At 34.8% G+C, this 12,721-nt stretch overlaps 1 protein-coding gene across 1 annotated transcript; it reads right to left on the bottom strand.

Annotated features, from left to right (window-relative positions):
• Positions 1–8,855: 8,855 nt before the first annotated feature.
• Positions 8,856–12,484, bottom strand: LOC131608827 (cystathionine gamma-synthase 1, chloroplastic). The gene is made up of 11 exons (XM_058880402.1): positions 11,897–12,484; positions 11,549–11,652; positions 11,336–11,409; positions 11,071–11,239; positions 10,596–10,655; positions 10,284–10,487; positions 10,085–10,171; positions 9,855–9,962; positions 9,632–9,727; positions 9,395–9,513; positions 8,856–9,251 (listed from the first exon to the last, which is right to left on the bottom strand). Exons 1-11 carry the CDS (start codon positions 12,354–12,356, stop codon positions 9,128–9,130), a joined length of 1,605 nt encoding a protein of 534 aa, XP_058736385.1. The 5' UTR covers positions 12,357–12,484; the 3' UTR covers positions 8,856–9,127.
• Positions 12,485–12,721: the final 237 nt, after the last annotated feature.

Genomic DNA, 12,721 nt, shown 5'->3' with positions numbered 1-12,721 from the left:
ATCTTCACTATCATCTAAACCTTCAACCACCTCATCTGCTATGTCTTCCACATTAGTTACCCCATTTACACAATTAGATTCCCTTACTCCAAGTTCAATGTTTTCAACATCATGTTACACAAATATATCTCCATCAGTACCTATTGCACAAACATATGATGAAAAATTGCATGCATCATCATCTTTTCTTATCTTAATAAAACTCTTCTCAATTTCCAAAATCTATAAATTATCTCGTTTTGGTTTACCATTATAAATTTTCACCCATGGTGAAAAGTAACATTAAAATGTTGCATTTCTTGTATATAAAGTTTCAGATAAAAAACCAAATAATAGAAACTAAGGAGGACGGAGAAGGTTACCGATGACTTACCTTAGACATCCTAGGTTTCAATGTCGTCGAACTCGTTTTCGTTCACCACAAACGTCGTAGTCTCCGTCGTACCCTGAGCGTCGTTCCTCCGTCGCGTTCTTCTTCTCCTCCGCAGTAATTGAGAATGGGAAAGTAGCCCTAATTTTTACAAGGGAATAAATAAAATGAGTAAATCTGGTCAGCATAAATAAACTAAATACATTGTGTTATTCCCCATATAATCCACTTAGACAGAAAAAATTAAAAAATGAAGAATTTGGATGAAAATGTGACATTTGGGGATTTAGGGAGGAAATCTAGATAAGTTATGGGAAGATTTAAAAAAATCTTTTACAGAATTTTAAATAAAATTCGCTAACATGAGATTTTGTATATTAAACCCTTTGTAATATGTTTCACTGAGATGAAATTATATGATAACAGATAATTACCTAACATTAATAAATAACTCCATAAACAATAAAAATAAATTATTTAAATACATAATAAAAGTCAAATATTTTAATACAAAAAATATTACAATATTTGGGTCTTATCCATTCCTTAATTTTGTTTTTAAAAGACTTAGGTATTTAATATATCTTGAAATATTTTAAATTACTCATTTAATTTATTGGCTGAAATTTCTTCCTTTATAATTAATTTAAAATATTAAAATTAATATGATACAATGCATTTATGTACTTTTGTTGATGTGAATTCAATACTCTATTATATTTTAATATATTATGAGTATTTATTTAAATTATAATTTTTTATAATTTTTTTTGTTAACAAATATGTCATAACATTTATATATTTAATAGATTATGTGTATCTATTTAAGTAATAGATATTTTATATCAAAAATTAATTTATTATATTTTAAATATATAATTAAATTAATCTGTACATTATAAATTTAAAAACAATTATATATACTTCTAAATTTCTTTTAAAAATATTTAATAACCTGATGTAATGATGAAAAATAATTTAATCAATAATAAATTAATTTTACACTAAAATCACATATACCTAAATCTACATTTAATATTTAGAATTTTTTGAGTAAAAATTCCCCTATAAATAACAAAAAGAAAATCATATGTTTCATTACCAATACATCAAATAATCAATATATTATACAACCATGATGTTTTCACCCTCCAAAATTGTGTTCTTGGTTCCAATGTTACTAACTATTCTTCTTACTTTGCAAGTCACCAATGGTGAATATAAGCATGGTTTTTTTCCCAAAGTTGAAATTATTATTAGGAACAACATGAGTGATACTCTACTAGGTCTTCATTGTAAAGATAAAAGCCATGATGATGGGTTTCATAAAATAAATTCTGGTGAAATCCACAGCTTCTCTGCCATGTATGTACCTTATGTGGGAAATGCCTTATGGTATTGTAGATTTACATGGGGTGAATATAAATGGAATAGAGAAGTTCGCAACTTTGACATTTTTGTACAAAATAGAGATGTGAAACATTGTCCAGCACACTGCCATTGGTCGATAAATTATTCTGGACCATGTAGAATTAGTGAAACAAATTTTGAATGCTTTCCATGGAATTCCCCTGATGAGAATAATGCTCTTGATGTGTAACTTTGTGTGTTTTTCTCATTGAAACTTATGTAGAATGAAAAATAGAAATAATGAAAAAAATAAATTTTAAGTTTTGTTATATGTTTGCTTGTTTTCATAGGCGATTTAATACAATTTAGTCATGTGGTTCGACTAGTGATTCAATGGTTTGACCAATGAACTAGTGAGCTAGTACTCTCACAGGTTTGATGACCGATCAGATTTTTAAAATATTGTTTTACATACAATTAATAATGATATCATATAATATATATTATATTCTTGACCAAAGAGATGGTTCTCCTTATTTCAGGTCCTTTTTAAAGAAAGAATATGTGTGTCACATTCGATTTTTAATAAATTTGTGTTTTGTGTAATTCTTGTGTAATACTTTATTCTAGTTAGTCTTTCATACTTAACAGAGAGAGTATTTGGTCTAAAATCGTATATTTGTCACGTCAAAAATAATTGGTTCTTACAAAACACTTTGGAAATTATTTGAGTGAAAGTGAGGGGATATCAGATTAAGGGGGAATCAGAGTTGAAATTTACAGGTAGCGACAGAAAAAGGACATGGAACTCCAGGAAAGTTCAGATGAGACTGTCGTATAACTATTGACTACTTATAATTAGTAAATTTTCTTTCTTATGGGCTACATCCCTGCCGATGTAGGTGAAGATTGCACCGAACTGAATTACCAAATCTTTATGTCTCTTACCTTTTATTGGATTTATTGTTTATGAACTATTTTTAGGTAATCTAGTCTCACACGTTTTTTCACATTGTGTGAGACATCTTGTTACTCATCAAACAAAATTTTAAAAGGCATTAGAGCAGACACCCTGTTTTGGTTAGGTGTGTTCCAGGGTATTTATTTTGTTTAAGATGGATAATATCAAAGAACGAGGACTTATTAATCATCCACCAATTATTGATGTACCAAGTAACAACAATGACTACTATAAGGTCTGATGGTCTTTTTTTCTCAAGTCCTTGGATAGTGAGACTTGGAAAGCGATCATCAAAGGATGTGTTCCTCCCACAGTGATAGTTGGTGATGTTCTAAATTCGTGAAGCCCAAAATATATTGGACACCTACCGAAGATGAAGAAGGACTTGAGAAATCTTGTGCTCGTAATGCCATTTACAAAAGAGTTGACAAAAATGTCTCTAGTTTTATTAATATGTGCACTAGTGCTAAATAGGAATGGGAAACTCTTGAAGTTGCTCATGAGGAAACTTCCAAAGTTTGCACGTTAAGACTTAAACTCCTTGCCATTAAATTTGAAAATTTGAATATGCTTAAGGAAGAAACTATTAGTGAATTCAATGTTCACCTTCATGACATTTCTAATATTATTTTATTTTATAATATTTAACTAAAAGTCTTATTATAATCAGTATGGAAAAGTGCTCTCACCTTCACAAGTAGAATTTCTACGCATCAGTCTTTACTCCAAGGTCCATAAAGATTATATGATATGCGCTTCTAATTTTCCTCCCATTCGTAGCTTATGGTTCTCGTGCTAGAATTTATTATTCTAATGAACATCTGATCATTCTCTCGCGTTTGATGTCCAAATGTTATCCTAGCAACCAATATTTTTTCTAATTTAGTTCAAATTTAATTTTGAGGAAAGGGAGAATTTGGTTTTCAATTAATATTTGAAGCAAAAACTACTTTTAACTTGAAATCTCAACAAGTTAAAGTTCAACAAATATTTTCTACAATATTCACCAATACAAAAGTCAATCTTAGATTTGAGAAATTGAAGGTTAGGCATTTTCAATGGAAGATTTTGGGAATTTTTAAAATTGGTAGCACAACCAGGAAATACAAGGAAATAGTAGGCTTACCCTAAGATACGACCACGGTGGTTGTCCAATCTCCAGCACGGTGGTTCTATTCCATTGATTTATAATTCAGCGAAGGAGATGTGACAATGACCGTTATGTTTCGAAAAAGATGAATTGTCTGGTTTAGAAGGAAGACCTCATGATGAGACACATAAATTCAATCGTTTTCCTTCCATTTGAAGTATGATGGTATTAGTCAGAATCAAAGGGATTTTCGGTGGTGGATCTTGGAAATGGAACTCAATTGGCTCGATAGAGTGGTCGAAGGATGATTAGTAAAAATATGTTGGTTGTTAATCGATTTAAATCGCGCGTGGTCAGAAACGGAAGGGGATGACCACCGATTATTAGAGTTTGCAATTATGGAAAAGTTTTTTTTCATGAAAAGTTGTTGATTTATAAATATCAACAACCTGTTTACAAATAAATGTCGCTGCTAGGAGTTGAACCCTGGACCAACTGCTCCCTTAACCCAACAAGCAAGTGCCAGTTGAGTTATACCCCACCCAACCCTGAATTATGGAGAAGTTGAGAACATGTTTGTGAAGAAGAAAAATTGAGGAAAAGATTTCATCTATTCTCTCACTCGGGTCCAAGCTAAGAAGAATGGGTCAAATTCAATTTGGGTCCAAAACTTAAGCAGCTCATTTATATGCTCCGTTGTGGAACCAGAAATGATGATGATTGTGGAAACTAGGAGAGAATGAAATTTCTGATGCACTTCATAGATGCGACATCGTGGATCAAATGTTTTTATCACGACGCTTTTTGAACAAGAGGTGTCGCCGCTGATATGGTGTTGATAATCGGTGTTTCTATCTCCAATACATTGGACCTAAAGGGGGGCACATGCATGGTTAATACTCAAATGTCCAACTTAGATTAGTGTTCAAGATAGATAGTGAAAGTGAATATTAGAGATTGTGTACCTTAGAACCCTATATTTATATCTTAGTCCAAGCGGAGTAGGTTTGATAATTGCCTCATGCTATTAGGCCTCTGGCCGGCGCAAAGCATTGGTTCCCGGGTCTTTAGAGGGCACAGAACAGTAACCCCAAAGACTCGTCGGGCATGTTTAAAGTCGGAGGAGTCTTTCAATAATAGTGGCCGACCTTGAAGGAATTGTTTCCAGACATCGGGTGGCATACGCCGCTTTGGCTTTGCCAAAGTGTGACGTGAATTCTAGCATTAAATACACTCCCATCATTGAAATGTTTCACCGTTTATTCTTTGCTATGTGACCTGAAAAGGTATGGTGTGACATGACTCAACTTTCTGCATGCTCGGGTACACTCAAGTGTTGGTTGTATTTCCTAGATCAAATATGACTGTCAATTTGTCCTTATTTCTTGCTTTCAATACTATCTGGTTGATTGCCTTTTCACATATAAACATAGAGAAAATATGTGGGGAAACTTTTTAGATTTTTTGCATATTGTGTTTCCCTTGTGTCTGAGTTTTCCCCTATTGTTTGAGAACACTTACTTCCTATAGTAACACTTGTCGTATGATTACAATTTTAAAGCACTAAAGCTTCTATATTCCAGATTCCTTCCTCATTTCAGAGCCTTTTCCTTCCTATTTCAAGGTGCCTTCTCTTCTTCTTAGTTCTTATCACTTTTTATTACAATGAGTGATAACCCTATTATCATCGAGAGTGACTCAGAGGGTAGTGTTTCTTCATCTTCAGAAAGGGGAATGAAATTTGATTCCTATTCCTTCCCCTCTATCATTGGTGGTTCTAAATCAGGAATCATTATTTTGAGTGATGATTTGAAGATGGAGGATTTATCTGGAGAATCTCTATCAAATTACACTTTCTCCATGAATACTTCATAATCCGTGTTCCCTGCGGAATCCGGTGGGGGTGAAAATCATATCGAGATACTGATGCCTCTTTATGTCTTAACTGAGGTAGAAATAGAGGTTGTATGTCAAACGAGGGAACTTGATGGTCACTTTGTTTAAACATATCTGGACTCAATTGGTCATGATCCTACCGATGTAGAGATTGTTCGTCACCTGTAGTGTGAAAGGCGTCATGCCATCGTGTCTTGGTTCAATCCTTATAATCATCATAGAGAAGATGTATTGGCCCGTAAAGGTTTTAAATTAATAGCACTGGCCAATGCGAATAGGTATCATATATAGGGTAGCCTCTAAAACAGTTGGGACTCATTTTTCCCTTAATACCGTCAAAGTTGTAACTTAGCCAACATCGTAATATGCAATATGTCGGACTGGGCAATTCTTCCAGTAGTTTCATATGAGAGGGTGTGTGTATTTTTTTTTTAGGGTTTGCTTAGTTACCTTATACAAGTGTCTCTTCACTAGGTTAAGGGTGTGTCTACCCTTCTTTGATTTTGAGGTGGCCATGATGAACAATCTATATTTTTTCCCTCGCAACTTCATTGGTGGCCTATCCCTTATTATCACTCCAGATCAACTTTTTTGTCTCCCAAAGAAGTTAAAATGAAAGATGATTTACATGCCTTATATCAAGGGCTCGAATATGAAGAAGGATTTGGTCTCGGTGAAGTTCTTTCCTTTCAACAAAAGAAGAGGCAGATAGATACATATGCTATCATTAGTGCTTTTGAACATTCTGAGAGACAAAAACTCTTTAGTGCGGATGGGGATACGGGGCGCCCTTTTTTTACAAGCAATTGGTTCCTTTGTAGATAACATGAATCATTTAAGTCAATTGAAAAAAATGCTGGAGCTTGCAAATGACCAGGGTCTAACTATTGGGTTGTTCGTCCTGGTACCGGTGACACCTATCGTTGCTTCTACTTATGTCTTGTAGGTTTAGTGTCTTGTCGTGGTGACTACCTCAAATATATTCCTAGTTCCGACACCTAAAATGGGTTAGCTGAATGTTGTTGTATATGCTTATGCTTTGGTGTGATAGCACTTGGATAAGACTCACGAGTCGGTGCTTTTAATTTTGTTATGAAGACTATTATGAGATTTAAATTGGTATCTTTTACGTATGATCTCGCTACAAAAATATCAGATAAGTTGGATGCCGTGTATACATCTCAAGTACAGATCAGATAAGTTGGATGTCGTGTAAACATCCTAAGTGCAATTGTGTCTCTTAAACCATTGTGTTGAAATTTTTATTTAAATTAAGTGTTACATGATCAGCAGGTGTGTATGTTTTGAGATGTGTATCAACTTATATGAAAAAGTTGTGAAATATATCTGATTTATCGAATAATTATGCATTTGGAAAAATAGGGTGTTACAACAGCCAGGGACAGCAATTGGGATTCAAATGAAAGTTGAAAGCTGGAAGCAACAGAGAGAAAAAGAGAAACATCAATTGCATTCCTAGGACACGCATGGCAGCAATCTGCATTGGGAGGAGAATTGATTTGAATGGATAAGAACAACTGCGGTAGAAGATAAAAGGCAGTACGTAGTACACACACGATGTGCCCATGCATTAAAAAGGACCAGCGCCGCTTGCACCTCAGTACCAATAGTCTGCCACGCTACACCTTATCCCCCACCACAATCTATACCTAATTTTCATGTTGTACGAATGAGTATGAAAATAAGGGAACTTTGTTGATTTTATCTTTGTCCTGATTTGATTTATTCTCAATCCCATGATCCAAGACAAATGGTAAAATCGATCACCTCTAAAAGTAGCTCTTGAAGAATGAAAACAAGTTCAACATCTGTTAGAGAAAAATCATGTAGAATAAACCAATGAAGAAAAAAGTTGAGTGAAAACTATCTCAAGTGCCTACTATTGAATCCTGACGTGACAGAAGCTGACTCTTGTTGATTATCCATTGCAAGAAGACAAGATGTTGCTCTTAGGTTGTTATTTCATTCTTATTTTGTGTTTAAAAATGATTAGTTTAAGAACCAGCATTGTAATTTGTATTCAGCCCATTATGAGCTAAACCTTTATTTGTTGAACAATGAAAAGTTGATATAATGTAATTTTTATGTTAAGTGATGTGTTATTAATGTTTTGTTTTATCACGTGTTAATATGCTATAAATTTGTTTCTTTGATTGATCAACTTGAAAAAAGATAAAAATTTGTTGTTGTGAGAGATTCAACAATAAACGAATTTCATGATAAAACTGATTGAAAATAATAGAATAGAGATATTCATTATAATAGCTTCTTAGAGATATGTAGCTACAGCCATAAAGGATTTTCATAGTAAAGGGTTACAAATGAGACTTAGAGATTTGTCCCTTTGTCCTGAAGTATAAGCTTTTGATGTTGTAGAGATACACTTTTTGATCCCCTTCTGACTTTTCCTGGCACGACACAACACATCATGTACACATAAATGATTGTTATATTAATAAATCATTGTCCAATACACTGTGTATTATTGAACTCAAATCACCTTTTTAACATTGTTCTACTCTGTATATTGAACTCAAACTACCTTTTTAACATTGTTCTACATTTGTTTGCTACTCAACTGAACTAGTGGATTCGATATCCTTACTCTTGAACTAGTCGATATCCTTATTTTTGAACTAGTCACCTTTTTAACATTGTTCTACATTTGTTACTCAGTGGATTCGATATCCTTACTCTTTAACTAGTCGATATCCTTACTTTTGAACTAGTCACCCTTTTAACATTGTTCTACATTTGTTACTCAACTGAACTAGTGGATTCCATATCCTTACTTTTGAACTAGTTGATTCGATATCCTTACTTTTTATCATTTGCTGCTTTAAAACATATATTTATACTTGCATGTGATACTACAAGTTTTCAGAGTTTTTGGCTGTGTATGTCAAATATAACATCTTTTATTAAATATGAAACATTATTTTTTTTTAAATATTTTTGACGTTTTCTGTACTCCGGTGGCACATTTTTGACGGTGGCACGACAGTTGCTTAGCTCTTTTCTTTTTTTTTTAAGTCTGTCTATACTAAAGAAGAATGGAAAATTGGTCGATTACGGTTTTACAATAGACTCACTTTAGAGATCCGATTTCAACAGTTTGTACTCACATGCAGAAGAAAAACATAGTTTTGACAGAGCTGTTTCCAGAATTTTCTTAAGGAGACCTCAATTTCATCACTTCAACATCATTAATAGGATTCAAATCAGAGACCATTTTTATTAAACAAACACAATAGATTTCATCAGGCAAACATAATTCACTAGGTTCACCAAACAAACAAGAACATAGAACACTAGAACACCCTCAACTCACTAGAAACTGATTAATATCCGCAGCTGCACACCGCACATACAGGAACCGAACACGATTAAATAAACGAGAAAAGGAAAAAAGCTTGCGGTGAATAATGAACTCTGCTGCCTATATGACTTCCAGCGCCTGCACGATATCAGCCTTCAAATCCTCAAAATCTTCAATTCCAAAACTGAAGCGAACCAAATTGTCATAAATTTTCCACCTAGCCCTTTCAGATGCAGGAAGATCCCTGTTGCAAAATACACAAAAATAAGAAAGGACCAACTAAGAAAGATTCCATTACAGGGTCACATTCAAATAGGGACCATCACACATGATATGCATTGTCAAATCATTACTATGACAACATAAACGAGAAATCCGAATCATTACCAGTAAGACAAAATGGCTGGCTGGTCCACAATGCTCTCACAGCCACCAAAAGAGGGAGCAATATATGGGATTTTCAGTGAATCAACAAATTTTATTGTGGTTTCTAGATCTCCATCAATCTGCATTATTGGCCAAAAAGAACTATCAAATTATGCAAATAAAAGTACCAACTAGGTAAATACAAAAGGCACTAGGGCAGTATGGCTGGCAACCACATATTTTAATAGCAATTCCCACCTCAAAACTGACTACACCCCCAAAACCAGTCATCTGCCTCATGGCAAGCTCATGTTCAGGATGACTTGGCAAGCCTGGATAGTAGACACGCTTCACCTGCAAATAATATTATGTTGTTAAAGACAGAAGAACAATTTCATTTCAAAAACTTGGATATAAAATTTTGCAACGATGAAAAAACCAAATTTACTAAATGCAAAATATCATAGAAATGTCATGTTACCTTGGGATGTGCCTCTAAAAATTTGGCCATCCCCATTCCAGTTGAATTCTGCTGCTGTACACGAAGATGCAGTGTTTTCATGCCTCTGATGAATAGGTACGCGGCATTCTGCAAACAAAACCGCACTATGTCAGTCACAATAATCAATAATGGACATGGTATGCTTCCATGGAAAATACATTTGTTGCAACGTGTATCAATCAGAGAATCAGACTTGGAGAAAGACTAACCGGGTTAAGAACACCGCCCAAAATATGATGCAAAATACGAATTTCTGAAATCAGCTTAGCAGAGCCACTTATGCAACCACCAATAACCTGAACCAGAAAGAAGTATTATTAGGTTCGAAACTATGAACACCTGATATGTAAAATACTTGTCCGGTTATATTAACTATATTTTAAAGAACAGAACAACAGATTGACTTACATCATGATGTCCACCAATGTACTTTGTACAAGAGTGCATAACCAAATCAGCACCAAGGGCAAGAGCCTTCTGGTTCAAAGGTGTTGCAAATGTACCATCAATGCAGAGCAAAGCCCCATGCTTGTGGCAAAGCTCTGAAACCAGCTTAATGTCAACACATCTCAGGAATGGATTGGTAGGAGACTCGGTGAAGAATAGAGACACCTGCACATTAATATAATACCATCAAAATTCTACACTACTAATTAGAATAAATAAAAGAAATGTAAATAAGAAACAAAAAAATGAAAATCACAGAGGCCAGACACTAACCTTGTTCTGCTCCAATGCAGATTCCAAGGCTCCAACATCAGCAGGATCAATCACAGAGGCCTGCTCAGCAAAATGTTGTTAGTTTATACTTTATACACTATAACAAAGCTAACAGTAAGTGATTGGTTTAGAAAGGAAGCATAAAACACATCAGCAACACCCAACCAATTAGAAATATACATTTCAAATACGATATATAGATTAAGTGTTTCTATAAAGCATTCACTTTCAAAGCAGTTTTTATTTCTCTAAATAAAAAAAATCCAGGAAAGAAAAGTTGAAGCAAGTTACGGAAGTGCAAAACAAACTTTCTGGACCAAAAAAGTAATAAACCATGCTTTCAATTAAAACAATTTGCAATACTGTTTGAGTTACCTAAAGAAATACAATATAAAAAAAACAGCTTCAACTTTCAAGCATCGTACAAATACAACGTAAAATCAAAACCAACAAGTCAGTGAAATCATATATATACCGTGATCCCCATCTTTGGCAACACAGTCTCTATAAACACCCTAGTCTTCCTGTAACAATCAGTTGTAGTCACAAGATGTCCACCAGCTGGAATCAGCGCCATGAGCATAACTATGCTAGCACACATTCCAGATGCCAATAAGACAGTTGACTCAGCCCCTTCCAATTCACTGGTTAAATAATCACAACAAACCACATTAAATTCAACAACACACCCACTTCAAACATCACACAATCATAATAATAACGATATCAAGTAAACAAACCTTAATTTCTCCTCCAAAACAGTACTGGTTGGATTTCCATAACGCCCATATTCATAACTAGCGAAACGCTTCTCCTGCAAAACAATGAAAATTAAATCCACACTATACATAAACGAACACAACACTAACACGTACACATATATTTGTTTGAGAATTCTTTCGCATCACATATTCAATAAGCAGGTAAAATCAAAACAACCCAACAAACAATACCTTATAATCAATAAGATCAGCAGTTTTCTTGAAAAAGTAGGCAGAAGTGTTCACCACAGGAGTGGTAATTGCATCAGTCACAATAGCCCTACCAAGTCTCTCAGCTGCATAGTATCACAAACACAAAAACTAATCAATCAAATTTGCAAAAACAAAACCACTAACAATAATTTACAAAAAAAAAATAATAAAAATTTTACAGTATCACACCCTAACCATAGAAAAAAAATGAAAATTTTACAAAATTAAATCTTATCAAACCCTAATCATGAAAAAAAGAAAATTTTACAGAATTGAATCTTACAAACCCTAATCATGATTAACAAAATCGAAGAGAAAATCGCATACCGGCATGAATCGTTTTGCTTGCATCGGTTTTCAAAAACGAAGAATAAGACCTACGGTTAGTCTGTACAGCCCCATTTCCCGCGGCATCGACAACATTCTCGTCATCGGCGTCGAGGTCCAAGGGGATCGGCGCGGTCGCAGCGTCAACAGCTGACGCAACGGCCGGCACCGGATTTGCCCCAGCGGCGGGGCCGCCGGCGCCTTCATTAGACCACGAAGCAGCGACGATTTGCGCGACACCGATGTTGCTGCAGTTACGGCGAGCTTTGGTGCTCAGCTGACGCTGAAAGTTTGGGGGAAAACGGAGGATGGGGGAGGAGACGCCGTAGAAGGCGGAGGAGAGGCCGGCGGCGGGGAAATGGCGAGGGGTGCGGAGGTTTTCGGCTGATGGGAGAGAGGAGAAATCGGGATCGGAACGGCACTCGAAGGTGAAGACACGGTGGAGGCTTGAAACGGCCATTTTTGTGGTCGTTTTGGGGTTTGGTGAGGTGAGGTAAGGTTAGGTTTTTTCCCTACGCCTAGTCTCAGTGGCGAAATGAATGATGAATCTGTGGATTCTAGATTTTTGGTTTATTCGTTTAATTTTAAGGCTTATTAATAGTTGAACACGCGTGGATTCCTGGTCGGTTCTTACTCATATTGTTATGTTAAATATTTATTTAAACCATACTTTATAATTAGATATACATTTTTTTATAGTATGATGGACCACTTGTGTATTAAGTATATACACCTATGATCTGTCAATCATTTTTTTTTCACTCCTCTAATATTAAAATAAATGACGAAAGAGAGAAAAAAATCATAACAAATAATCTCATTTAT

Source organism: Vicia villosa, linkage group LG6 (assembly GCF_029867415.1).
Source record: "Vicia villosa cultivar HV-30 ecotype Madison, WI linkage group LG6, Vvil1.0, whole genome shotgun sequence".
In the NCBI taxonomy this organism is placed as follows: Eukaryota; Viridiplantae; Streptophyta; class Magnoliopsida; order Fabales; family Fabaceae; genus Vicia; species Vicia villosa.
The sequence above is the reverse complement of the archived record's forward strand: the minus strand, read 5'-3'. Positions and strand labels throughout refer to the sequence as shown.

Coding starts and splice junctions, on each gene's coding strand:
- LOC131608827 (XM_058880402.1), bottom strand. CDS start 12,356: ATGGCCGTTTCAAGCCTCCACCGTGTCTTCACCTTCGAGTGCCGTTCC. Junction 9,728..9,854: donor TTTTAGAGGCACATCCCAAG/GTAACATGACAT, acceptor TATTATTTGCAG/GTGAAGCGTGTCTACTATCC. Junction 9,252..9,394: donor CCAGCCATTTTGTCTTACTG/GTAATGATTCGG, acceptor ATTTTGCAACAG/GGATCTTCCTGCATCTGAAA.